Genomic DNA, 27,733 nt, shown 5'->3' with positions numbered 1-27,733 from the left:
TTTATTATCATATTGTATGTTCTTGCACTTTTCTGCATCAATTTGAGTTGATACAAGTTCTTAGTGTTACCAGCTAACAAAAGGTTCATGAATTCTTTTCTAATGGAGGGAATTGATTTTTCCTAGAGGTGTCCCTGGATAATAGCTGTAGGTTGTAAACTAACTGTCCTGTTTTGTTTCGATGTAGCTGAATTTTAATCAAGATCCAGAAGCATTGGATTTTAATGCAAATTCACTAAGTACAGATGGAGCCATTTTTTCCGCTTGCCCAGCCTGGGCCAGGATATTGTACACATATAAGTTGAAACCTCCAGGGTGATAAGTACCATCCTCTAAAAGTTTCCAACTTTTTAAGTAGACAAAGGAACTGTTGTCTCCAAGGGGATCAGTTCCCAAAGAACAAAACTGTTATTCTGTACAAACTTACTAGGTCTAATGGCTGATGGCAGCAATGGTATCCATCTCAGCTGGCCTCCCTTTCTCTTACTCCCCTCCCCACCCCCACCCCCAGTGGGTTTACATTGTTGTCTACGACACATAAATTGGAAACTGGTTTTGATTTGTAAATGTATATCTTGTTGTGTTGTTGTGATTGTGAATTGAATGATGTTAGCCACCCCTGAGCCTGTCTCAATGGGAAAGGGCGGCCTAAAAATTAAAATAATGTCAACAACAATAATAGAAAACTCAATGGCAACAATGGTGTCAAAGAAACAACACTTTCCCACCATCATTGCATCTACACTATAGTCATCTTTGGAGGCCTTGCTTTGGGTTCTCCTATGCTCTGAGACTGGACAGTGGCAACTTAAGAGAAAGCCTTCTTGGTCATGGCACCAAAGCACTAGAGCTCTCTCTTCAGAGAAGTTCATTTATCCACTTCTGCTGCTGTCTTCTGTCAGTGGTTTAAGACTTTAAAAAAAATGTTTCTTTTGGCATTCCCGCAGTGAACCCTCCTTCCTAACCAGTGTTTTCTGAGCTGAACTGAAACCTTTCCAATTAGTCTCTCTAGCTGACAAGCTCAAGCTGGTTCAAATTAATGAAATGACTACATACCTTCTAACAAACACTATGACCTTGGAGAGATAGCACACTCATTCTCAGCTAACAAACACCTGCTTTCTGAACCCACTGAGCTCATGAGAAAGGGAAAAAAGGATTTTTACTAGACCTTACAGCAAACAAAATGGATTCTCTCTTGACACTATTTTCTAATGCAGAAGCATACAATTTTCTTGACCGCTGCACCTCAATTGACCACGCTATCATCTTTCTGTACAGTACAGTACAGAAAGTACAGTACAGTACAGTTTGTGACCAAGAGCTCCCATTTCCTCTTTATCTGGGGAGAATTTAAATACAGATGAAAGAGCCTAGTTTTTTCCCCATTTCAAATGAATTTGTCTAAACATCTTTGCCAACTGGTGTTTTTTTTAAAGGAAGTAATAACTTCAGTAGGTTTTGTGAAAGATCCAAGATCTGGGGAAGTGTAGCTAATTATAAGTATTTTGGTGAGCCAAGAAAATTTTAGGGTGGTTTTTTTCTAGTCACCCAGGCTATTGTGAATTGCAGTTTTAAGGGAATGTAACTCATGTTATTGTGGTCTGGTAAAAATATTTGGATGAAAAGCCAGAGTCTTGTTCTCCTCAACTGGAGTTCTGATATAGAAAAGAATGCTCATTCAATATCATTGATAATACACCTGAAGAATTAGAATAGACTTGTAGTCAGGTAGCAACATAACTTGAAGCTGCCCTGGGAAGAATAGTTTTAAATCATTTTTGCTGGTTTAGAGTTTCTTGGTTTCCCTGTCCTGATTTACTTATGCTTCGTATTTTCAAAGCAATATATGGTTTTTATGTTAAAAAATGCTATGTTGAGGAGGGACCCTGGGGATCAGGTGTCTACCATGGAGCAATAACATAACATCCACTCCCCAACTGCAGCTGTTTTAGTACTGAATCATGTTATTTGTTGGCACAGTTGCTTATTAGTTTGATCTGTTAAACATTCAGTCAACCCATCTGTTCTTTTATAAGGCCAACCTGGAAATTTTGAATGAGGTCTATTTGCGTCCATAGTAACTAATTTTGAATAGACTCTGTACTGGAATAGCACTTTAGTGCAGTAGTGCCAAGACATACTTCCAAAAAAATGTCATTAGGTCAATTGACATATACCTGTATGCATCTTTTCTGCTCATGTAAGCATACAATAAATGTGTGAGGGCTGCTTGTTCACATTATTGCAGATGAGTAGTATTAAGTAATTCCTTCCAATATTATTTAGGGACACTGCTGGCCAAGAACGATTCCGTACGTTGACTACTAGTTATTTCCGTGGAGCACATGGATTTGTTCTTGTCTATGATATCACAAATATAGAAAGTTTTCAAGGAATTGCACATTGGATGAAAGCTATATATGAGGTAAGTGTTTGCTATTCTCTTGTGTACTAAATATAGGCCTCCCATTGTTGCACCTATGGCAGGGCATATCTTACCATCACCCTGGGGATATTGAGAAGCAGAAGAAAAAATAGTGATGCTCTAGGAATTTTCCCTAGACTCAATGGAAAATAGCACCTAGACATCAGCCTAGAGGATCATCACCTAGAAGCGACGTCACATCATCCCCAAACTCTGCCTTCCTTAGGCACCCCTCCCCACAATGTTCCAACATTTGCTGAGCTAGCATCGGGAACCTTAGCTAGATGGATGCAATTACTTACTTCTGCTGTGAGGAATCTTCCTCCAAACGACTGTTTACTTAGTGGAAAAGAATAGTTGGGTTCAACCCACATGATTTAGGGGGTTTATTGGATTTAAGTGAATTGGTAAGACACAGCAAATTAATTCATTCATGAAAATGTGTTACGCACCTTAAATTTCATGTCATATAAACAGTATACAGTCATTTTTATATTTTATATTTTATTTTCATCATAACAAAAATTTCCTTTAACAGAAATTGGGGAAATGCCAATCTGTAATAACAATTTTTAACAGTTTTTCTTCATTCCTTATTTAGGTAAATTTTTCTAAAGTCCGTGAAAGCATTTCCCCAATTTTCTATTGGGATCAAACCCCCTAAATCTATTGCCGATTCCTTCTATAATCATAAGTCATTTTGCATTTACTTGCAAACATAACTATACCTTAGCCAACATACCTTAGCTTGTCCTTGAGTCTTTTCTCTTTTATTTAGCAGTTTAACAGCCCACCCAAAGGTGGAGGTCGAATCCACCACTGGAAGTGGCAAGGGGCCGCCCCAGTGGATTTGCCCTCCCTGGGGCACTTGCCCTGGTGGAGAGGTAGATACACTGGTGGGTGACTGCCATGGCTCTCCAAAGTGATGGGACGTGTTACCTAGCTTAACAGGGGTTATGAATTTATTAAAGGGAATCTCCACCAGCTGCTAAGAGTGTTACAGCACACATATGATTTTAAAATAGCGAAGGGGAATGGACACTCAGCTTTGGCAGTGCGAGAGGTTGCTAGGAGGGGATCTTGTAGACTATGTATATGGGGAAGGGATTTGGCAAGGAGAGATCCGCAGAGTAAATGCAAGAGTCCAAATGAGTTTTCAAATATTTATATAAATTTGGCTTAAAATACACACATACAGTCAGGCATAAGAGCACACACATTCAAGTTCCTAGTATATAGAAAGGTTTGAAAAGTAGGTGGGAGGATAGAGAGGGAATTGGGAATTAGCAGGGTGATACGTTACCTAACGACCCAAGAAGCACACGAAGCAGTAGAAGGCAGGGATTCCACGCCAGCACAGAAACCCAGTAGAAGACGATATCGTGTCTCAAACTGACCAGACCAAGGGAGGCACAGGCTAGTAATGACCAAGGTGTTGCAGGTGAACTAAACTTTTATAGGGGAGATCGTTTCTTGGCAGCAAAAGGAACCAAGGAACCAGTATTTTCTTTTATGTACACTGAGAGCATATGCACCGGAGACAAATTCCTTGTGTGTCCAATCACACTTGGCCAATAAAGATTCTATTCTATTCTATTCTATTCTATTGCACCGAGTTTCACATCTGTGCTGGGTTTGGGGTGCAGAGCTTAATTAATCAGCTCATCTATTGCTAAACCCAGGACAATGGGGCCAAATTACATTGTTAAGCTAAACGAGGAAACGCTGAAAGGCTTCCATGCAGATAAACTCTTTAGAGTCACTGCCCAAGATATTCAGATTTGGCTGAGACATTTAGACCGGGGTAGGGTGAGTGGTTTAGGAGAGTGATAACAAAGGTAGAGGAGATTCAGAGGAGCAACCCTTTGTTGCTGACTTGGTTTCCAGAAGAGATAGGGAAATGCAGTATCTTTGCAAGGTGTGGTAATCAAGCATGTCCTTAAAACAGGATGAGACCTCCAGGTTATGCAGGAGTAACTCATTCTCTTAATTAGATCATGTTAAAGCAAACTTCTGACCTTTGGCTTGTGGCCAGGTGAACAAGCTGCTACCTACACAGAGAGGTGCTTGAAAATTTAGCTTCTGCCAATATGATTTTAAGGAAAATATATTGCAATAATATATAGGGGTGATCAGGGCCATAGCAGACGTGATGCTAAATACTGCTCCAGCGTCCTTGTGCCCCAGCCCCTGCTGGCATAGCAGGGGTGGTGTGGGACATGGACAAGGGAGAAACTGACACTAGTCAGCTTCCACCTGGCCATTGCCCTTGTTATGCTGGCGGCCAGGGCTTTAGATTTATGCCACCTTTTCAGTAGTGTAAGTCCATTAAGCCCAATAAGGGCTTTCTGGTGGTGGGGAGCCTTTTTTTTGCCACCAGAAAGCCCCTTTGGGAATGGCAGAGTGGCATGTCCATGACTTGGCATCCTGGCACCTGGCCCTTTGGATGGGGCTGCCCATATATTAGCAGTTTGTAGCGTACATTGAATAGCATGCGTCAGGGGAAACTATTGAAACAACAGGGGTATGTCAGGGGCAGCCTTCATTATTTTCTCAAATGTCACTAAATTACCTCTGTCTTGGATAGCAATAATTCTCACCAAACTTGCCTTAAACTACAAGTCAGAGTTCCCAGTTTATAACATTCCTTGATATTCCAGTGAGCAGATTCATGGTTTAATTGTGGACTAAGTAAACCTATGATTGTTAAAGCATTTGTCCTTATATCCTATTAATGAGTCTTTGATAGAATAAGGGAAAATAGAAACTTTTTGTCTTTTAGTTTGTCATGTCCACTTATTCAAGGGTGATAAAATCACTTTCTGCTTTAGTTCCCAGGTAGCACCAGATCCTTCTCAAAACCAGTGCATCATAAACTTATCCAGGATAACTTGAATGCTTGTTTGTAATCTTTGGGGTTTTACACATTCTCATTTTCCTCACGGGTGTTTCTGTTGCTTTGGGGTCCCCCCCCCCCTGTTCCTCGTGTATTTTGCTCCTCTACTGATTGAGTCAATATGACATTGGTTTACATCTGGCATATAAACCTGCAGTTTAAATCTTCAGCAAGATATGCTGGACATAAATGAATATAATAGCAAATTGACCACTAGAGGGAGTGAAACGTATGTGCAACTGTTCCCTCTCCCAATGCAACAAGAATACACAAGCAAGGAAAATAAGAATGCAGAGAAGCACATTGAGACATTATAAGCAGTAAGGACAGAAATAACAATACAAATTTAGGCAGTATCTTCATCTTCATGGTAGCAATAATTCCTAATCACAATAGCTTATATTCAGACTATTTACGTAATTTACTCTTCATCTCCTGTAGTAAAACATTTAAATTATTCATTTAAATTATTCATTATTCTAAAATAAGATATATATTCTGATTTTCAAAAAGAACCTGTACAAACAAATATTTAGCTTCTTATCAGTCAACATCATGTTAACTTCTGTCAGAACAGATTTTTCCAGATTTATTTTGTAGCCTGGAATTATGCCATTACTTCCAATTATATTCAATGAATGATTAATTAGTTACCATCAACACTGTGTTATCCACACAGAGAAGTAGTTTAATCACCATTGCTTCCCTGAAGACAGGGGATAATTTTTCTTGTTGTATTTTAATATCAGATACTTCTATACAAAGCTTAAATAATAATGGCAATAATGGGCAGCCTTGCCTTAATTCTCAGGATTACTGAAATTGTGAAGAGACATGCCCTTGGGAAACTGTTTGAGCTTTTGGAGCTGAGTATGTAAGATACATCTATTTACAGATATTAGATCCAAATCCAAAATATTTTCACCATTCCTTTAATAAAATCTCGGTTGAACTGATTCCATTTGATGCCTTTTCAGCATCTACAATATAGGGAGCCTTGGAATTCTGTCCTTGTTTTGCCAAATGTATCCATGACGGACTGCAAAGAAAAGTGTTATTTTAAAACTGCAGTTCTGTCTAGGAAAATAATTGTTTACCTTCAAAGTGTGGCACAGAAAGGCCTAGGAACAAGAGGAGCCACCTGATTGGCTGTGGTCTCCTGCACTCTGGGCAAGTAATAAGGTGATGCAGAACTGGGGAGGAGGTTATTTTCCTTGTGAGGACAACCTGAAGGGCTTTTGAAATTTTGCGTTCCTGACTGAAACAGCTATCTGCCTTTGCTGAAAAGATCATTACCTCTCTGAGGGAAGTGGTGGCAGTCAGTGTGTGATTCTGTCCTGCCTTGCTGTGGTGACAGCCCTACGTGCTCTGGTTAAAGCAAATATACCCTGACTAGGAGATCTGGTGGTTAGGTTGTTCAGGAGCTCAGGCTGAAGAGCTATATACATAAAACCAGTGTGAGGGTTATATCTTTCAGGAGAGGGAAGAAGAATCCTAAAGGCCAGATAGTCTGCTGTATGGGTTTTGCTTTGTGTTCCTCTGAAGAGAGAATTTTATGTTTGTTTTTAAGGGTTATCTAACTGTGTGAGGCTGATGAGGACGCTGTGTTAAATGTTAGCCTGAGTTAAATCCTGAGTGTGAGGGAAATCCATTAGCCAGAGAGCACCTGAAATATAAGGAACTGTACTGTCTAAGTAACTATACTATCTTGAGAACATCTATGAAACTAACATCTAAGCTGAACTATACCTGATTCTAGACTGCCTTGACCATGCCTTTGCTGTGCTGAAGAAATTAAAAAAAATGCTAAATCTCTGTGCCAAGCTCTTGTCTAATTAGTATAAATATATATCCTTCTTGCCTCCTGCCCTATTTGCCTCATCCATCTCCAAGTTAATATTACTATGCTGCTGGCAGGTGCTAGCTAGGGCATGGCCGGACAGACCAGAGTCCCGGCAGGCAGCAAGACAGCCAAGACAGGTTGGAGTCAGGGCAGACAAAGGCATAGTGCAGAACAGTCCAGAGTCAAGGCAGTCCAGAGTCAGAGAACGCAGAGGCATGATCAAGGCAGTCCAGAGTCAAGGCAAAGGCAGGAGATCAGGCAAATAGTCTGAGAGCCAGAGTCAGAGGAAGACTAGGCATGTGGAGCTTACCAGGAAGTACACTCATTGCACCTAGACAGAGCCAAGCCCAAGACAGGGTTTATACAGGAGATTCTAGCTAATGGGGCTTGGATCCTGCAAGGGTCCTCCTCAGATGCAGATGACTCCATTTCGCAGAGTTTTCTGCCACAACTAGCAGTAATTTGAGCACTTCTTTTATTCTGTAACTGTACCCTCTGCCTTTGTCTCCTTTGTGCAACTGGCTTGTTACTTGGCTCTTCTGAGATTCCTGATGACTCTCCCAGCTGTATGGCATCAGGCTAGCCTTCGCTTACAGGGAAAGGTTTGGAGCTGACTCTGCTTTCTGCATTTCCTCATGAGGAGTCAGCTCTGGCTCCACAGTGTCCTCAGGTTCTAAATCAGAGTCCTCAGGGTCCAGGGACTGGCTCATGACAACTCCGCTATTTACCATCTCCTATGGTCAATAAATCTGAGTTACTATTTAAGTTTACTTCTACCGCAGTATATTTATTTTAGCATACCTAGTGAGGGGAGTGCCTGCAAAGGAATAAAAAGTCAATGGGCATCCTTCGTTTTCTGGGAAGTATAACAGGGCTGAGGGAAAGTGCTTCTTGTCACTAAATGCTACTATTTCTGAAGCAGCTCAGTTCTTGAAAGGAAAAGGCAGACAATCTGACAAGCTTCAACAGTGAGTGGTTTCCCTGCCTAAAGAATTATAGAAAGTGAAGAGGGTACAGGTAGCAATATCATATTGATCAGTCTTTAAATATTACTTGCAGTTTGTTACCCCAGTAGAAAACCTGTTTGGTCTTTTTTAATGCAGTTATTTAGCACTTTTTAAAATCAATTAACTAGTATTAAAAGCAGTGTTCATAATCAGTGAATAGTGAAATTGGCCTATAGGTGGAAAATTAGAGAACATCGTTTTCTGCTTTTTGTAGAAGTGTAAAACAGGCATCTTCCCATGTTTTCATTGTTGCACATTCTGAAAAAAAAATGAACCTGTATAAATAAATTCAGAGCCAGATCTTCTACAAAAAGATAAGACCTGTTTGCTAACCCATCAGGTCCTGGTGATTTCGTAGTTTTCAGACTTTTAATTACTAATTTAATTTCTTCTAACTGGATAGATCTTTCTAAAATTTGATAATGATTCTCCAAGATATATGGGAGCTGGACACTGAATAGGAAATTATTAATTTTATCTTTCTGCGATGGTTCTGCTCTATATAAATTCACCAAAAAAACCCCCTTTTCGAAGTTATCCATAATTAGTTCTTGTCAGTCCAACCCTTCCCCAGAATCTTTTATGATATGCAGATTTTGCACTCAGTTCTCTTATTTGCTAGATTGGCTAATTTGCTAGTTTGGCTAGATTCCCCAGTTTATTTCCATCCTCAAAAGCTGGAGTGTCAAACAATGTTGAATTCAGTTTCATGTTGAACTAAAAGCAATCTAATAAAAACAAATAACACTAATAAAAACAAAATCCCTGGTTAAAAAGAGTGCCCTCTGTGACAGAAATCCTAAAACTTGGTGAGGTTCAGGGATGCCACCTACGTAGTCTGGGATCTCGGACCTCTGGAGACTTCTTTGGAATGAGCCATTCACTTCCATTTTACATTGCACCCCCCGGTAGACTTACAGCTCAGTCCAGGGCGGGGCAGGGTGAAAGGAGTTGTGGAAGCGGTGTGGACCACCTCCAATGTGTTTGCCCACACTACCAGTGTAAGGGCAGATATGCGGGTGGAAAGGGCGAACATGCTGGCAGGCAGGCACCTTATCCAGAAGAGGCTGCTACACAGGCACTATGCTGGCATAAAAGGAGATACGGTGCAGCTGGGGGAGGGCTAGGGTCATTCCCGACTGTACTTTGCTTCCAAAGGTCTTTCTGCTCAGGAACGCGCTTGACACAGCCCTCTGATTTATGCCATGAAACACATGGCCTAAGTCCCTTTTTTCTATGGAGTTTTCCAGAGGGCGGCCAGTTACCTTTTTTTACCTGCTTGCTATGCTGCCTGGCACTCCGCTGGAGGTGGCACAGAATGTAGGAGTTGGGCAACAAATCTGGTTCACCAGATAAGACTTGGCTGCTCATGCGGAGGAGTGGGGAATCAAACCTGGTTCTCCAAATCAGAGTCCTCCTGCTCTTAACCACTATTCCACACTGACTCTCCATAAGCAATATTCATATGGTTTGAAAGTATGAAGAAAGTCCCCACTCTTTCACTGATCAGACAAGACTATAGGATAGAGGTTATATGGGGCTCAGTGACAGAGCATCTGATTTCCATGTGGAAAATTCTAGGTTCAAACTCCAGCATCCCCAGTTAAAAGATTCATGTACACAGTGATATGGAAGACCTCTGTTGCTGACAGTAAGACTAAGCAGTACTGATATTGATGGACCAATGGTTTGACTTAGCGTAGCACATTTTAAGTGAGCATTTGCAGATTTTTAAGACTTATTTGAATCTTATGTTGTTGTTTTTTAAGGGTGAAAGATGTTTTTATTCTGGTGACTTGTTTGGTATTAGATCTTAGATGTTTTCACCTGTTCTCTCAGTATATTAAGAAAACGCAGACATAAAAATATTTAAATTTTTTAAAATCCTTCACAGGCTTTCAAGAACAAAATGGTTTTCAGCTACACTAGAAACCCTGCAATAATTGTGTAGAAGCGCCCACTAAAAGGCTTTGCATAGGGCCTTGCCAGGTATACTTCAGAATTGTGCATTCCCTCAACAGCCCCTCGCCCAGATGATCTCAAGTCTTAAGCAACCTGGTACAGATGGAGGTGGACCTTCAGGTATTCTGATTCTGAATACGTTATAGTTATAGATTATAGATTAATACAAGTCGTTATAGTTGTAGATTATAGATTATCAGAGTTATAGATTAAAATCAGCACTTTTAAATAACGCAGAAACAAACCAGCATCCAGTATACTTGATGAAGAGTTGGTTGCAAATGTTCATCGCAGCATACCCCTTTAACTACTCTGGCCACTCCATTTGCATTATATGAAGTTTCCAAAAGATTTTCAAAGGCAGCTTCATGAGTAGAGTGTATCTAAGTAACCTAATTTGGATGTTAACAAATGTATGTGTGCTGGTTGCCAGATTGCTCTTCTATCAAACATTATTGTAATTGTATTCCATTAATTTTGTTAATTCTGCAATAGGAATACATTTCATTTCTCACTGCAATTTGCAAAGTAATTTTAAAGGCTTGACCAAATTTGAATATTAACTAAGGGCATTTTCAAGACTCTATTACTTATGGAAAAGGACTACAAAATGAAATATTTTATAGATTTTGTGTCTCAGAAAGAAAAATTGAATTCAGTATAGTTTTTCTCTCCAAAGTATAGATTTTTAACCAACTAATTAAAGTGTTTTAGGAATTATTTTCACACAGTGTGATTCTTGATGTCTAATATTATCAATAAGATAAAAATCATCTTGCTGTGGACAATGATCTTATGATGCACAAAGGCATATTTGTAAAGGAACTTACACTTTTAGTACCTGTCATAACCGAGCAGGGGTATTTGACCGGTGATCTTGGCAGAAAGAGCAGAGAACAGGCAGCTTTGATATCAGGGATTTCTTGCTAGCAGCGCAAGACTATTTCACTGAGCCCCTATACAAAGTCAGTCAATTCAACATACTGAACATTCATGTTATTGAAGTACTCCTCCTTGTGGCTGAAGATCACATAGAATCTCAAACAAGAGTAGGCTGTTAATCTTGAGAGCAGTAAAACTAGTCTGTATTTCTCAATGAAAGAACTTCTGTTCCCTGGTTTAAGAGATGAATGCAGGAAAAGGAGGTTTCAAATAACATGGCTCAGTGTGAGGATCTGAGCACCATTTAACATTTCATTGGAAGCAATGAGCATGTGATTTTTAAAAAATGAATTGAACTGAAATGAAAGTCATTTATCAGTGTTTTCTACTTATATTGGAAAGAACAGTTCTTAAGCAAATAATATACATCTTTTTTCCAATGTAGGGGTGTTTCTTTAAAAAATTATGCATTTCAATTTTTTCTTATAGATATTTTAAAAAAATCTCTTCAAAATACAGAAGTTAATTACAAACATGTAACTAGATGACATCTGTTTTAAAATTTAAATGATTATCTATTTACTATATTTTTGAGATTTATTATAATTTTATGTAGAACAATTAACTTAATGAGTAAACCTCCAGTGCCTTCTAGGAACCAGGATTTTGATTTATTAATCTAGATTCAATTGATTCATTGAGCTAGGCCTGTGCTTTGAACTTTACTGTGCAATTACTTCATTTTGAAGATTACATTATTCTGAACATCAGCTGTAGTTCTGAAATAGAATTCCTTGAGAGATTAAAAAGGTGAATTGGGGATGTTAATTTTAGCTGAATGAAGTGACTTGCTTGTGATTAGGCATACAGGCCGATAATAATAACTCTACTGTTCTTTCGTGAATAACTTTGCTTTTTTCAGAGGTGATCAGAAGCTTCATTCTTTGCCAAAATCTATAAACACGAGGCAGTGCAATCCTAAACAGAACTGCACCATTCCACTGCTTTCAATGGACTTAGAATTTATTCATCAATTATATATATATATACCCATCTTTCTCCCAAGCGTCTCATACAGAAGATGTAAAAACTTTATGCAGAGGCGTAGCTGGGCTATACTGCACTCGGTGTGCATTCTGTGTTTTCTGCTGCCCGCCCCACCCCCCTGCGGCGCCGTGCCCCACCACACCCACTTACCTTGTTTTGAAAGTGCAGGCTGGAAAAAGCGGCCTGTTCACTTGAGGCTGAAAATGGCCTGGTGGGAACTACACTTCCCAGGAGACCTTGAGGCTCACAAGGTATCACTACAGTTGCATTTGGGTATGACAGTAAGACAAGATTAACAATGCACACCTGGACAGTTTACACTTTTCTAAGTTCTTTGAGATCAGTTGGCTTCCTTAGAAGAATGCTCAGCAGGGTACTTTAAGCTTGAACATGCACAAACTAGCTTGGTGCCATGCTTTTACCCACACCTTAATCTTCCCTTTCTCATGCTGAGTATGGTGAAGGAAACGTGGTTTGCAATTAATGCAATTAATGACATATGAATGCGGGCTCAAACTTCAGAATTAATTTCTTCACCCAAGAAACTGGGAACCTAAGCCTGGTTTAGAACTGTTTGCCTAGGTAAGGGTGGGTAGTTGCAAACCATTTAAGCAATGTGCTTGCATTGTTATCTCACAGAGTTCATTTTAAGCCCAAATGCCTTCATTGCAGACCACGCAAGAAAGGAAAGGGTAGGAGTTGAGAGGCATGTGTAGGGGCGTAGCTACTTAAAATGGTGCCTGGAGCTCACCCTTCCTCAGCTGCACCTGTGCCAATGTGGTGATTGGTAATGGGGTCAACTAGGTTCAGCTGCCCCCATCTCCACAAAAAGTTCAGGCATGGGGCCAGCTGGCTAGCCCCACCCCCAATCGCCACATAGAGATAAAGGTGGTAAGGGCCCATTTGATCCTTGCTGAGGCAAGGCTCAGACTGAGCACAGAGGCTGGCCACCTCTAGCTTTATATTGTTGACTCCGCCCCCAAGCTCCACTCCTTGTCAGGTGGAGCTTGGGTTGTGGAGCCAACAGTATAAAGTTAGAGGTGGCCACTACATGCTCAGTCCAAGCCTGGCCTCACCCAGGCTTAGATCCAGCTCTAAGATGGATCCAAGCCTGCCAGAGGCCAGGATCAAACAAGCGCTTGCTGCTCTGATCTCCATGTAGAGACTGAAGGTAGGGCGAGCTCCCTTCATTGACATTCACCTGTCTCTCTATCCCAAACTCCATGGGCAGTTCTGGTCTGGGGTGCAGTTGCTGGGGGGGGGGAGGGCAGCCCCAAAATGCACTCCTGGGAAGATGTGCCCTAGGTTCCTGCTCCCCATCCCCCCTAGCTACTCCAGGAGGCATGTGTAAACAAATACAGCCAAAAAATGGCTTTGACATGACAACCATAGTTTTGTATTTCAGTTCGGTGATACTTGACAATGTTTTGTCTGTTTTACAGAAAGCAGATGAAAATGTAGAAGTGATACTATTGGGTAACAAATGTGACAATGAGGCAGAACGTGCAATTCCAAAACACAGAGGAGAAAAGGTAGGCATCAATCACAAGTACATTCCCTCATCTCTTTAGAGCATTTGGGTGAAACTATGTAAATAAAGACTGTGATATGATAGAATTGCAATTATTGGTCAACAATTGCTTCAGAAGAGTATATGTTTTAATATTTATTTAAAATCTGTATGCTGAGTATTGGAATACATAGCCTCTCATTCCATTATGTTTTTCAGCTGGCATGGGAGTATGGAATACCCTTTTTTGAGACCAGTGCTAAGAACAATGTAAACATTGAACATGCCTTTTCTGTACTAGCTGAAGAAATATTGGACAAGGTAGGTTTGTGGGAAAACAGATAAAGACTGAGATGGAAGCAGACTACACTTCCCCATTCCTAGATCAAATCCTAAAAATCCTGTGAATTAAGAGGTGTAGTTGAAGTGCTAATATGTGTGTATTGCAGTGTTTACTACATTGACAAGAGTGGTTTGGAAGAAGGAAACTATATGAGCCAGGAAAGAGGATTTTTAGACAAGTACTGGTTACATACCTACACCAACCCACAAAGCTATCTGCAAAAGTAGAAATGCAATTCAACTACAATAATGAAATTCAACTACAATTATATGGCCAAGGAGATTTTAAAAATTCCCTGTCTATACTCTTTTCCCAAAGAACATCCTGACTAAAAGCTCTGTAGGCTGTCATGACTATCATGTAATCTTTTGCATAGGAATTAAAGTAGATTTGGAGAGTGTAAATCTTCTTTGGATGGCAATTATAACTGGATGTTAGATTTGAATTCAAAATTTAATTTGGAATGGATATGAACAAGTTCAGATCAAAGGCGTACTGGGGGGAAATGGTGCCCAGAGACATTCATTCTCTGGGTGTCCCCTGGCTACGCCTGGAGCAGGGCCCACCCCCGGCCCCACCCCTAGCCCCGCCAGCAGTCCCTTCTGCCCTCCCCTCTGTGGAGGACAGAAGCAACTGGAAGACTCCATGCTGGGGCCTTTGCTTTGCCATGCCCCCAAGCTTATAAAAGCAAAGGCCCCAGCACAGAGCCTTCCAATTGCTCCCAGAGGGGAGAGCAGAAGGGACTGACTGCTGCCAGCTTGGAGCTGGTAGCCAGGAGGGGGGCAAGGCTTGGGGGGTCCTCTGGCTTCCTTGCCCTCACCCATGTCGATGATGACATGGGCGGGGCCTAGGGCGGCAGAAGACAACAAGGTAGTAGGACTTCCTACTGCCTTGCCGTCTTCCTGATCACTTGGGGGGTCAATTTTGCGCCCCCCACATGACCAGGTCAGTGGTGCACGGGGACAAAGGGAAATATGCCACTGGTTCAGATAAAAGCCCTAGGCAAATATGCCACTGGTTCAGATAAAAGCATAATTTCTCCAGGAAAATAAATTCAAACTTTTATATTGCATGATTGAAATATTTCTGAATTAATTCATCAGAGGAGACACAAAATCACTATAAAGGTGGGCAGAGGTTTGGGTGGGCTGGGATGGTGCTGCTGCTGTGCCACCCCACTGCCACTATCAGGTTTTTCAGTGGTGTGGGGAGGCAAAATATAACAGTAAAAACCCCACTGCCAGAAAGCTCTCCATAGTATTCCATGGACCCAAAAAGGTAGGGTAGGTCATGGTCTGGGGCCACAGCACATCTGGACATCCCAAAAGGTTGTGGCAGCTGCTTGCCAGCAGATTTGCCCCTCTACTGGGGTAAGTGCCCTCAGGAGAGCAAATAAGCCTTCATAGGTTCACACCGTCTCCACTAGACACTTCAGCCTCTTTCCTCCTGGATTGGATTCATAGTATATGATGAGGCTCAAGGGTTGAATCCTACCATTCTGTTACACTAATGTAAGAAGCTGCCAGGAGAATGAAATGGTTTGATCCAGTCAACATTTTTATTATTTAATTGTTCTATCAAGACACGTTATTCCCTTTGAATACATTTAAAACAACCCAATGTTTTTCTTACATTTATTATTGTCAATAACCATAAATAATAGGTACATAAAACTTCTGATCAGAAATGCATCACTTTTGTGATTATGACAAATGAAAACAACTGGAGGGGATTCAGAAGACAGTTGATAATGATGTAGTCGGTTCTAGGATGTGGTCAGATGATTTCTAACTGAATATTATCACAATACTGAAAGCTTTGCTTTGGGTTTCTTCTCCAGAAAAATAACGCTTTCATTTTGGTAGTCTGATAGTTACTATCCCAGGAAATGGTGTGAAGACACACAGTGCATGTTATTTGTTAATATAAGTCTGTGCCTAGATTTGAAATGTCAGTCTCTTTGGAGGAAAGGAAGAAATGCATGATACAAACTTGTTCCAAATATATTTTGGAACTATGAAACCAGTCTTTACAGTAAAAATGTGTACAGTGTTTCATACTGGTTTTCTATAGCCCAGGTACTGTACACATTTAGCATGGGTACCACCTGTGGAAAAGCATGAGCCACATTAATTAATGGTAGTTTTTTCTGGATAGGATAGATTACATATAATTTCCTAATGCAGTCTAGCTAACTAGGATAGAGAGAGATTCAAGATCTATGTCCTGCCCTCATGGTTGTAAGATGGAGAAAGAAAGAAGTTTCCTGAGAATAGGAATCTACACATCAAAGAGATCGTGTCAGAGCACTAGAGAAAGGATGCCATAACCCAGAGGCGTAGCACCAACAGGGTGGGGTGGGGCACGATGCCCCGGGCGGAGCTGCGGCAGTGGCATGGCCAGGCCACAAAGACAGAGTTTCCCCTCGCTCTGCCTTGACCCATCTATCTCTCTGACTTTCTAGTCAAGTCCCCCTCTGAAGTCAGAGGTTGAGACCGTGTACAGCATTCTGTACCAACTGAACTTTTTGAACGCTTTTCAAAGGCAGTCTCATGTAGAGTGCAATTCAGTAATCTAGGTTAGATTATTGCCTCAAAGTTTAATCAGTATTTTTCTGTCCTTTTGATGTCTACCATTTGTCCTTTCTGAGTCACATCAACTAACTCAAACAGGATTCTGAAGAGGCAGCATAACAATTCTCTATATATATTTTGGTAGCTATTTGAATGTTTCCTGTGCTTTTATTAGAGGAAAGGCTAAGGCTGTTCTCTGTCATTTGGGTAGTGAACAGGGAGCTAGACAGTTTCTAGTGAAGTGGATGGAGACCTTGTTAGATTACTTGGCTGTAGTGACCTGATCACATTTCACCATGTTTGTCTTATAACATATAAAACGTGACAATTTAAACAGCTGAAACAAATGATGTCCCCTCATCATTTTTAAGGGAACACATGTGATTGATTGGTTGATTTAAAATATTTCTATGCTGTCTTTTCAGAGCCCCTCTGGAGTCAGTTTCCAATAGTTATTACAATTAAGTAATTAGCAAACTTCTATATGTGCATGCGTACATTAAACTGCTGAATGTTACTGTTGGTGGTGACTACAGTTACAATTCATGATAATATCACTCAGTCAACAGTTTTATCCAGTACAAAAATAAATTCTTCTATAACAGCAGGTGTTGTGGAAGGAATATAAATATGAGACAGCAGAAGGCTTGGGAACTAATTGAGGAGAACTGCAGAATTGTGGAAGAACAGCATGTATTTCCTGTTCATTTGGCTCCCAGGTTCCTGTGCATTGCTGTAGCAACTTGCTTTCCTCTTTGAGAGATGCAGCCATTTGCAAGTCAACAAGCACATGCCTGAGACTGGTCCCAAATGTAATTGGCTGTTAAAAAAAAAAGGAGAATTATGAGTATTTTCAGCATCAGAGAAGTCCATGCAAAGATCAGCAATTATAATAAACTCAGTAACAGCATTGTGATTTTCCCAAATATATGCTTGTGAGATTATTTTAAACACTCGAAACCAAGATATTTACAGGGCATTTATTTATGGATCAAGGGCATACATGTATTCTGTACACCAATATTTTGCAAACCACTGATGATCCTGTAGAACGGTATTTCCAAAACTGCTGCTTGTGAGATGCTTGCAAGTGGCATTCCTTAGCCACATTGCCAACTCTGCCTCCTGTGGATTTCCCTTTGGTCTGGAGGAGGAAGCAAATGCAGAACTGAAGCTGTCAACAGCACCTTCCTAAAGACAGCAGAGATGAAGTTTCCTGCATATACAACTGAAAATTCTTAGAATAAAGTTGCATTCAAAACATCTGGACCAGCAATGACCATAAAATTCTGTAGGCAAAAGACAGACAATATAGATGAGTGAATTCTCTCCCTTATTCACTCGTATTTCACTTAGTAAACTAGAGACTAAATAGTTATCCTAACATGCTACAGATGTTCCTCACTAGCAAACTGCCTTAGAATTATTACTACATGTAACTCCACAGAAAATGATGGCCACATATTCATTTCCAGGAAATAAAGCCTTTAAGTAGCTCCCCTAAGTAAAAGAATGCACATTTGAACAGGATTTCCACAAGGTGTCACCCCTCTGCAAAATACAGTTCTTTCTCAAATTGTTTTTTCTGGTAATCCTCATGTAGATCTTGCATGTTCTTTAAAAAACACGTTCTTTAAAAACATTCATGCTCATTTTGCATGGTATTGTGTAGAGATATAACCACGTTAATTCTATCTGATAGTGATATGTGACCCTTATCTGCAGATACTTAAATCTGCAGAATGGGAATACTTAGATGCTGTGCAGATTTTCCCGCAAACACTGAGTTTTAAAAAGCTGAAAATGATAAAAGGGGTGTATGTTACTTTAAGCAATGGATTCTCCCAATGACTGTTGCTAGGCAACCAGAGATTTCGGGTTTTGTTCTGCCAGTAAAAGGCAGGCTATTTTCAAGGCCTATTTTGGTTTTAAAGGACGACTCACTGGGTCCATGCCTGGGGGCAGGGGATCCACCAGTTTGCCCCCCTCCAGCACCGTTCAGCCAGGGTGGGGGTCTTACCAGGTGGAAATTGAGGCCAGGTGGAAATTGAGGCCTGTTGATGTGTTAATGTCACTTCTGGATGAGACATCATTACACGGCTGACAATGTGGGAAACTCTCTGGAATTTGGGCGAAACTCTGGTTGAAACAGCTTTGACTATAGAGTTTTTGCCAAAATACCACAGTATTTCCCAAGTTGTCAGCAACATGATGACTCACTTCTGGAAGTGAGATCAACACACCAATGGTATCAAGGTCTGGACCTCAGCTTTCACCTGGTAAGACCTCCAATTTACCTTTTTCCCCCTGCCAGTTGAAAGGAGGTACCTAGCCACCCAAGGAACATATATCTGTTGTCTAGAGTTCATTTGTAATTCTGGGAGATTTCCAGGTCCCACCTGGAGGCTGGCAACCCTAGACTCTGGATGGCAGGTCTTCAGCAATAAAATATATCGAAGAGAGGGGCAGAATGTTCTTACCTCCTGCATCTTGCCTTCCTCTACTCTGTAGCGGAGGAAACTGAGAAAAGTGGCTGGAACAACAAACTGATGGGGGAGGTATGGTTTGGGATGAACAGAGGTTCAATATTCCTCTGCATGCTCTTTACTGTTACTGTTATCCTAACATGTTAACATAAGAAACATATTGTTCAGATGCTTAGAACTGCAGAATTTATTTTGTAGGACATATATTTGATGTACAGATTTCAGTGGATATAGAAAGGTAACTTTGCTTATGACTGCTTTATTATTGTGACACTTCTTGTAAATTGAAGGGTCTGATAAAATTCATAACCATTTAAGTTCAAATTATTTGTATTGCCAAACTTTGTAGGTACTGGGCTTAATTCAATATTTGCTTTTTGTTTTGTTTTTCAGAACTCCTCCATAACACTCAGCTCAGATGTAGTTGACCTAAGTGAAAATGCACAAAAAAGAACTTGCTGCAAATTGTGACGACTGCCCATTTTGTTTTTGTTTGTATGGTTATGTTGCTCAGTTTGTAGAATTTTCTTCTTCAGTACCTATATTTAATAACACATGTAACTGGAAATACCATTGGGGTCTGTTTCCATACCCAGGCAATACTTTTTGGGGCAGAATGCAGAAAAACAGTGGCTTTAGAACTTTTTCCTCTTATGACAGTGTAACCTATGCAGCGGTAAATGGTGTTGCCAAAGTACAGCTTATGCTGTAAACCAAAAAGCATCTGAGATAAGAAAACAATAAGAACCCATTTATTGGGATGAAAAAAACCCTCAGGAGTTCATTGAGAAAACTGATTCATGTAAGAAAACTGATTCATGTTTAAGGGAACTATGTTTAAGTACTGTGGAGAGATACAAAATTATTAGACATTATTGTTTTTAAATGTTTTCTTTTAAATTCATGAAAGTTTGTTAGTTGTCAAATACATTGTTCAAACCATGGTTTTTGTTGTTCCAATTAAAAAACACACACTTTGTAAAGGCACCGTCCTTGAGTTATCAGAAAGAGTCTTGTGGCTGATGTGAATGATCAGTGTGAGTTATTCAATATGTAAAAGGGGAGGGGTGAATTTGTGCAAAAGAAATATTCTGCCTCAAGTCAAAGTGCTTTAATGCTATGGAACTGTGATTTCTGCCACCACAAACCAATATGTTCGTGCAATTTTCTACCTCAAGATACATTAGAATTTAGTTTGGAGAAGAAATATGTTCCAAATGAAATATATGTAAGATTTTTTCAGGGCTGTAAGGGGATTCAATACACAAAATTTGAAGCAATGTAAGTATTGACATTAACAAAGACAATAATAATAATTTTGCTTGGTATATATGTTTAAAATGCATCTATGATATTTTCTTAAGATCATAATTGTAAAATCTGTTCAAGGGCAAGCATAATAAACATACAGTACCTTCAAGAAAAAGCTGGCCATAGTTGTTTATTTTTATAGGAAACCTTAGAAGCCCAGGCTGGAAACTTTCACTTGAAGATATACAATGAGATGCTATGCAAAGGAACAAAGATTCCTGTCTAAAAGTATACTGTAATACAAAAGGAAGGGCTATCCAGTGTGTCATTTTGCTTAATACATGGCTCAGCTATATGTATTCAAGCCATTTTGATGATCTTGGTTTGTAGATGACAAATTTATGTTTATTTGTAATTTTTGTATTAGACATAAATATGCTCATGATAGTCAACTTCTTGGGTTGAAAGACTTAAGACATTGGTGTGTACAGTTCAATAAACAATGCTATCCCATTTACCACAAGTTTTGGAGACATTAAATCTGTATTGTTCTCTTATAGAAGTTGCAGTTGAGGTTCCTCAGTGGTACAAGTCAAATGTCAAATATTTTATGATTTTCTGGTAATGACCTACCTACATCTGCTGTTTGTACAGTTTATATACTCATCTTAATTTGTGTTATATATCAGCATAATTAATCCTATGGCACATGTAGCTGTGATAAAATGTATTAGGCACATCCTTTTCTGTTATCTTTTTTTCTTTTGTCATAGCTGATTTGACTAATAAAATAGATACTGTGATAATCTGTTTGTTTTAAAATATTTCTATAGGCTGGGTTCTCAAAAGCACTTTGTCTGAACCGTGTGGGTAGGGGCACACTTTTTCTGATTTCTCACTTACTGTTGCAGGTTGATGTTCCATACCATCACCCACACACACATATTGTTCCTGCAGGACCACAGTTGGTGGGCAACACAAATGCTGTAGTGAGAGAAGAGAAACATTGGTCACATTGCTCAGGATTCAAGCCACAATCTAGTCCTAGTACAATAATGGGGGACATCTAGGAAAGTCTGCGAGTTTGGATAGGTGGAAGTTGTAGAAAAGGACTCAACATTCACATTCTGCTCTAAAAATGTCTCCATTTCTTATAAATTCCATTTCACCTAGCAAACTCAGTTCAAAAGAGCCCAATATTTTGTTTGCTTACATTTGTAATGTAAAGTACAGCCACCCTGACATAGATAGCCCAAGTTAATCAGATGCCATCAGATCAAGGAACCTAAAAATAGTCAGCCCTGCTTAGTACTTGGATGGAAGACCACCAAAGAAGTCTAGGATAACTATGTAGGGGCAGGTAATGGCTAACCACTTCTGATCATCTCTTGCCTTGAAAACACTGAAGGGTTGACGGCAAAAACATAAAGCCACAATAGTAATAGGTATTGATGTTTTCCTTGATACAGCATGAACAGGATGTTAAAAAAAGATTTGTATAAAATGTAATTCAGTGGTCAGTAATAAGTATGTATTGTTGGAAATATGGCATTTTAAAAAATTCATAGATATAAAAACCAACATGACACAGATTTACTTTCTAAGTAAATGAAATTTCCATGGTAGCAGTCATTCTAAAAATTGCTGCCGCAGTTGTAGATATTAAATTAGTTCACACATATTGTTCTATCTGATCCTGTATCAGGAGTGTTGGTGGGGATCCCACAGAGGAAAGAGCAGCTTGCTTAGATGTGTAAAGGGGCCCAAATTCAGCACTGTATTCTTATTATAGCTTCAGTTATCCATTCAAACTATCACTTTCATCTCTTTGTCAACAGAAGCAGTACAGTCATTCTAAGCATCTGAGAAGATGAATGAAGTGTGCTATTTGAAATATACTGTACTGGCTTTCAATGCAAGGGAATTAAGTCATAGTCCATAGATTACTCTGATCTTCCTGAAGACTCTGAAGTTTCTGCTGAACAAAATTCCCAGATTTGTCTGGAAAATAGCATTTGCTAACAATGGTGCATTGGAAAGATAATGGTGCTGTCTTTTCAAATGGGGAATTTAATTTCAACAATGTACAAAACTAGTTGTGAATTTTGCTTATAGTTAATGTACAAAGAGACAAAGAGCCTTTTAAGAGGTTAAGGATTTAATTAACATTGCAGTGTAGTATGGAGGCTTTCTAAATTAAGACTGCAGTTGAGTATAATAAAATGTGGTGCTCCAGTTGAGCTGTTCCTATCGCTTCAATGAAAGCAACACACACACCCTTCCAACCTGTATAAACTGAGACAAAATATGCTTACTCTTAATTCTTTATCAAGACAGTAACAAATCTTTAGTGTAGACCAGGGGTAGGGAACCTGTGGCTCTCCAGATGTTCAGGAACTACAATTCCCATCAGCCTCTGTCAGCATGGCCAATTGGCCATGCTGGTAGGGGCTGATGGGAATTGTAGTTCCTGAACATCTGGAGAGCCGCAGGTTCCCTACCCCTGGTGTAGACCCTTACTTTCACCTGTCTTTCTTGAGAGTACTAACACAACCAACCTGCACCATTGTCAACACAAAACTGTTATTTTGAAATCAAAAAGATGCCTCTACTGGTATGTCAACAGTAGTGATTGTAAATAATTTATTCACACACAAATTTAAGGTGAAAGTCTAACCTCATGGAACAGAATTTGGTTCTAGTTGTCAATCTTGGGCCAGCACTACTCAAGATGGTACCGCATTTTCAGTGTTGGGGCCAATTCCGTCATACAATTAAATTGTGTTTCAATTTTAAAAAGTTACTGGGTGAATGCAGAATATATGAACAAGCAATGGACTGTGATAAAATAGGACTTTTACCCCAATTGTGAATCAATGTCCTTCAAAACATCCTATCATTAACAGCCTTGTTCTGATCTTGTAAACTGAGAGCTGCAGCTTCCTTCATAGAGTCCATTCAGCTCACCTTGAGTCTTCCTCTTTTCCTGTTGCCATCAACATTTACTATCTTTATTGTCTTTTTCAGTGACTCTTGTCTTCTCATAATGTGACCAAAGTATGACAGCCCCAGTTTAGTCATTTCAGCATCTAGGGAAAGTTCTGTTTTGACATGATCTAGAACCCATTGTTTTTAAAAATTAATTTTTATTTCAAATATTCATCATCCTATAGAGCACAAAGTAGTTCCCCAAAGAATTAGTGCAGTCAAGGTAAGAGGACCCAAAGCAAACGCAAGAGGTCAGAACAGAAACATTCTCCCTTCTGGGACAGGAACTCACTAGCGTCCTTTGCTGCTCCCAACAGGGCTAAGTGCAGGTGATACAGCTTGGTTAAGATGGCCCAAGCTGAAGTGCTGGGAAGGAGTTTCTTGACACCAAGCATCTTGCAGGCAGAACTGAGTCTTCCCTCCACACCTCTTCTTCCATGGAGTGAAAAAGGGATATGTAGGTGGGTAATTATTAGGTAAGTTATGTGGAATGAGGAAGTAGACTTCCAGGCTCCAGTGATGTTCCAAAAGTTGCAACCAGTCCTACACCCTGCAAGCCTGAATTTAACATGAGCATTTACAGAAATGTTGACAACTCTATCTTAGGAGATTTCTAAGGACCGAGTCCTTGGAGAGTGATAAGTTTAGGGAAGGAAGGGAGCTCGGTGGAGATTGAGCCTATAGCAAGCACCCTTGGAGGCTGCCATTTCCTTCAAAGGAACGGATCCCTATTGTAATACTAGGAGAATGTGGGCTTATCCATAATTTGCAAACATGCAAGCTTTATTTTTTTTCAAAAAAACAAAAACAAAGCAGGCTACAAGGAACCTCACATCTGTGGACAGCACCCCTCAAATTTCAGACTCCCCACACTGATGGGGTCAGATGACCAGAGGCATATTTAGGGAAAATGTAGCCCAGTGCAAAATCTCTGCTTTCCGTCCCACCCCTCCATATGGGCCCTCCCCCACCGCAACCAAACAACATTTTTGCACCAGGTCTTGAAGTCAGTGTATGGACCCAGGGGAAAGGAGGAGGGGTGTGTGTGTGATTTTTCACTCCCATATGACTAAATGGTCTCAGCCCGGGGACATGTGATCCCATATTTCCCCCTGGGTGGTATGCCCCAGCAGATGACAACACCATCATTTAAATCCACGGAAGTCACTGCTAGTTCTGGTCATGCTTCAAACTGTGCTGCTAAATTCTACGCGTATTTACTCAGGAGCAAATCTTCAGAAGGCAGCCTATAAAATATCCATTTAGCAATTCCTAGTGTCTGACAGTTTGAGGCCATCCATGTTTGGTTGGAACTTAGATCTCACTGTTTGGAATGAGATTAATTCCCAAGTGAACTTGCGCCCTTATGCATCTCCTTTTAAACAAAACCAAACTGCCTCAGAGGAAGTGAATTCGGACTCAGGAAAGTTCAATGCTGGAACAAATTTTGTTAGTCCTCAAGGCGCCATTGGATTCTATTGGAAATAAGTTCAGCTAACTATTGAAGTCCACAATTGTTCACACCGAGAAAAAAGAGGCTGCAGGTCGCCTGAACGGTCGGAGGAGGGAGCGAGAGGGACAGTCTTTCCGAAGGCTCCTACCCATTTGCCAGATATTTCCCTTCCTCTCATTCAAGAAGGCGGGAGCGCCTGGCAGCACTTTCTATGGGAGTGGAGAGGAGGAGGAGCGCGAGCTGCGCAGGCGTCTCCCGCACCTTGTTGATTAGTCAGTGCTGGGATGGCGTTTCCTGGGCCAGCTGGAGCTACAAGTACAAGAGCCGGGAGCAGCAGCGGCAGCAGCCGCCTTTACAGTCCGCGCCGACGCCGCTATTGCGGGGCTGGCGGAGCAACAGCTGCCGTGGCTTGGAAGTCACCTTGCCCCTAGGCCAAGCCCACCATGGCCGGTGCAGGAGGAGGAGGGGGCGGCAACAGAGGCTGAAGGAGGTGCGCTCCGCGGAGTCGCCTGCAGCAGCCCGCAGCGCACTGAGAGCGCCGCCTGGCTCCCCCCTCCTAGGCTGGGAAGATGGATGCGGGCCCCTCGCCGGGCGCCACTCTCAAGGATGTGCAGTGGAGCTCCGTGTCCGTTCCTTTGGATCTGCTGGTCAGCACCTACCGCCTGCCTCAAGTCGTCAGACTGGATGGTGGTAAGTGGGGTTAATTTGGCTGGCTCGGGGAGGGGGCGCGAAGGGGGAGGCTGAGCCGCCGGAGTCCCCTCTGCGCGTGGCTTTCTGTGCGCGCCAGGAAGGCGCTTCGTGGAGAGCCACTTACTTGGCCAGCCGCTGCCTCCTTGCGAGTTGGCCAAACTCCAGCCCCGCGCCGCTAGTCCTTCTGGGGAGAAGAGCCCATTGGGGAAAAGGGACACGTGATCAAAATATGAATGAATGGGCCATCGAGGAGGCGAATGCCGGGCTTTGGGGTTTAATGGAGAAATGCGTAGGGAGAAAACTACGAGGCTGCTGGTGGGTTACTGCGGCCGGCGCCTATGCACCGGGAAGGGGGTTGCGTGGAATGGCGCTGTTAGCTTTCCTGAGGCTGCCGGTTGCTAACTGTTTCCAAATGCAGCAAGTAAGAACCTCTTGTCAAAATATGTTTGCACTGCCAGGAGGTTTAAAATATCATTTGCGGCTTAAGTTGCGATCGTGCCCAGTTCAGTTCGAAACGAGTGATATGTGCAAGACCGAACCGATAAGTGTAAACTTTCACGGAGTTGGACACGTCTAATTCCTTTATAAATGGATTTAAGGTCATTTTTTGTTGGGGAGGGGTCCCGCGCATAAAGTTTTGGACTTTGGAATTCTGCACATTCAGGTCTCAGCATATCTATTGATTCATGTTGCTGCAAAGGACAACATTGAAGGGGTGATTGAGAGAGAATCAAGATTATATATAGCTTTATTTCAATAGGAAAGAATATGCTATATAAATAATCAGTTTTGTTATAGGATGGCAAAGGTCATTTAAATAGTAATAGATATTAACTATTTTAACAGGCTGTGTTTTAATTTGGAAAATTTTCACAGGTTGTGGCTTACTGTCTCCTTTAATAAGCAGGTAGAGTTATTAAGAAATGTACAGGGCAATCCTGCGTACTGAAATCAATAGGCTTAGCTTAGAGTAACTTTGCTAAGGATTGCTCTGTTGTGGTAACTGCAACAATTGCCCCCAAAATTTTGCAGCTGTCTGTACTTACCAAGCTAGCCAGTTCTTTAAAAATTGCAGTTTCTTTGTCATGTGAAAGAGTAGATACTGATCTTTGTTCTTTCCCCCAGATTAGGCAATTTTGTTTTGGTAACACAGTGAAGTATGCTAATTTTCCTGCGCCTGCTGCAAATTGAATTTCTGACTAAATTCTTTGAAAAGGTGCATGTATGTGAACCTGTGGCATCAGTTGAACTTCCAAGTTGCAAAAATATTCTGTAACAAGTCGAGAAAGAATAGACTTGCACGCAAACAAAAACAAATCTGTTCATTTATCTCATTTACAGATGCTGTAGGAGAATGACAGTTAGGATGCAGTATTTATGTCTCTTGAAATATTAAATAGATAATAATGGTTCTAGCCCTGCTTCACCTGTTAGCATTATTCTGCCAAGGTCTTCCCAGTTGATTAAGCCAGAGAAATTATGCATTTCACCTGAGTGTTTTACCTTGATTTCTTTTATGATAGTCAATCAGATGTAGTTAACTTTTCTGCACAAATTGTCACCAGGTGACCTGTGCAAAGTAAAACCAATAGCTATGTTATATAATGTGTGGCTAAAGGAGGACACAAAAGAACTGTTGCTGGTTCCATTTCTATTATTAGGGAGTTGCCATCTGTCAAGTCCTCATCTACTCTTCCTCTCCTCTAGCACTTGGGAGGGGGAAACGGTAATTGAGGTGCCTCTCCTTTTCCTGGTTAAGAGGATAAGGTACCGTGTGAGCAGTGTGCAGAGGTGGCTGTGGCTGAATAATTATGCTAGGGAAGTACCCTGCTGAGACTTTGTTCCCCACCTGTGTTGGTCCACTTCCCATAATCATCTGCAGTGTCTTCTCTGGCACTCATTTTTGTTATTTTTGAGTTTTGGATTTATTCATTTCTGACTGATAAAATCTAGCATATGTAGTCTCTTCTTTACATCCTGTTTTGTCTCTTGGTATTCATTTGTCTCCATTTTTGATGTCATTCATCTCCTGGAACATGATCTCTTCAGCAAATGAAAGGAAGGGGTGTTTGTTTTTATTTTACTTTATTAGTGTATTGGACTTAAATTGGGGAGGCTTCTGAGCTGGGGCCAGTTGCCAGCTCTTAGCAGCCTAACCTTCCTCACAGAGTTGTTGTTAAGATAACTGTGAAGGATGGCTGCTTTGTTTGAAAGATGAGACAGGACAAAAATTTGAAATGTTTTCTGCCCTGTGCCAGTGTCTCAAGTACTTTTCTGTAGTGACCCACTACATAAAAGAAGCTTGGTGATATAGAAGGTTAAGGAGTGTGTGTGTCTGTTGCACTATTCATGTGTTTTTATCAACTAGTACAGG

The 27,733-nt window shown here is 40.8% G+C and overlaps 2 protein-coding genes across 4 annotated transcripts in view; both read left to right on the top strand.

Annotated features, from left to right (window-relative positions):
- The window catches only part of LOC125438888 (ras-related protein Rab-10-like), a 39,694-nt gene extending 18,660 nt beyond the window's left edge, over positions 1-21,034 (top strand). Inside the window, exons 3-6 of one of the 2 annotated variants that reach the window (XM_048507540.1) lie at positions 2,290-2,428; positions 13,508-13,597; positions 13,795-13,896; positions 19,371-21,034. In XM_048507540.1, the coding sequence (XP_048363497.1) occupies positions 2,290-2,428; positions 13,508-13,597; positions 13,795-13,896; positions 19,371-19,448 (409 nt within the window). In that variant the 3' untranslated portion in view covers positions 19,449-21,034. The remainder of the gene's footprint in view (positions 1-2,289; positions 2,429-13,507; positions 13,598-13,794; positions 13,897-19,370) is intronic. The other variant, XM_048507541.1, reaches the window with a different exon arrangement.
- Positions 21,035-24,870: 3,836 nt separating this feature from the next.
- The window catches only part of GAREM1 (GRB2 associated regulator of MAPK1 subtype 1), an 85,974-nt gene continuing 83,111 nt past the window's right edge, over positions 24,871-27,733 (top strand). The window contains exon 1 of one of the 2 annotated variants that reach the window (XM_048507536.1): positions 24,871-25,359. In XM_048507536.1, coding sequence (XP_048363493.1) covers positions 25,239-25,359 — 121 coding nt within the window. In that variant the 5' untranslated portion in view covers positions 24,871-25,238. Of the gene's footprint in view, positions 25,360-25,379; positions 25,675-27,733 lie in introns of those variants that run through there. The other variant, XM_048507538.1, reaches the window with a different exon arrangement.

The sequence above is a fragment of the Sphaerodactylus townsendi genome, linkage group LG09, assembly GCF_021028975.2.
Source record: "Sphaerodactylus townsendi isolate TG3544 linkage group LG09, MPM_Stown_v2.3, whole genome shotgun sequence".
Lineage (NCBI taxonomy): Eukaryota > Metazoa > Chordata > Lepidosauria > Squamata > Sphaerodactylidae > Sphaerodactylus > Sphaerodactylus townsendi.
This window is presented reverse-complemented; position numbering and strand designations above follow the sequence as displayed.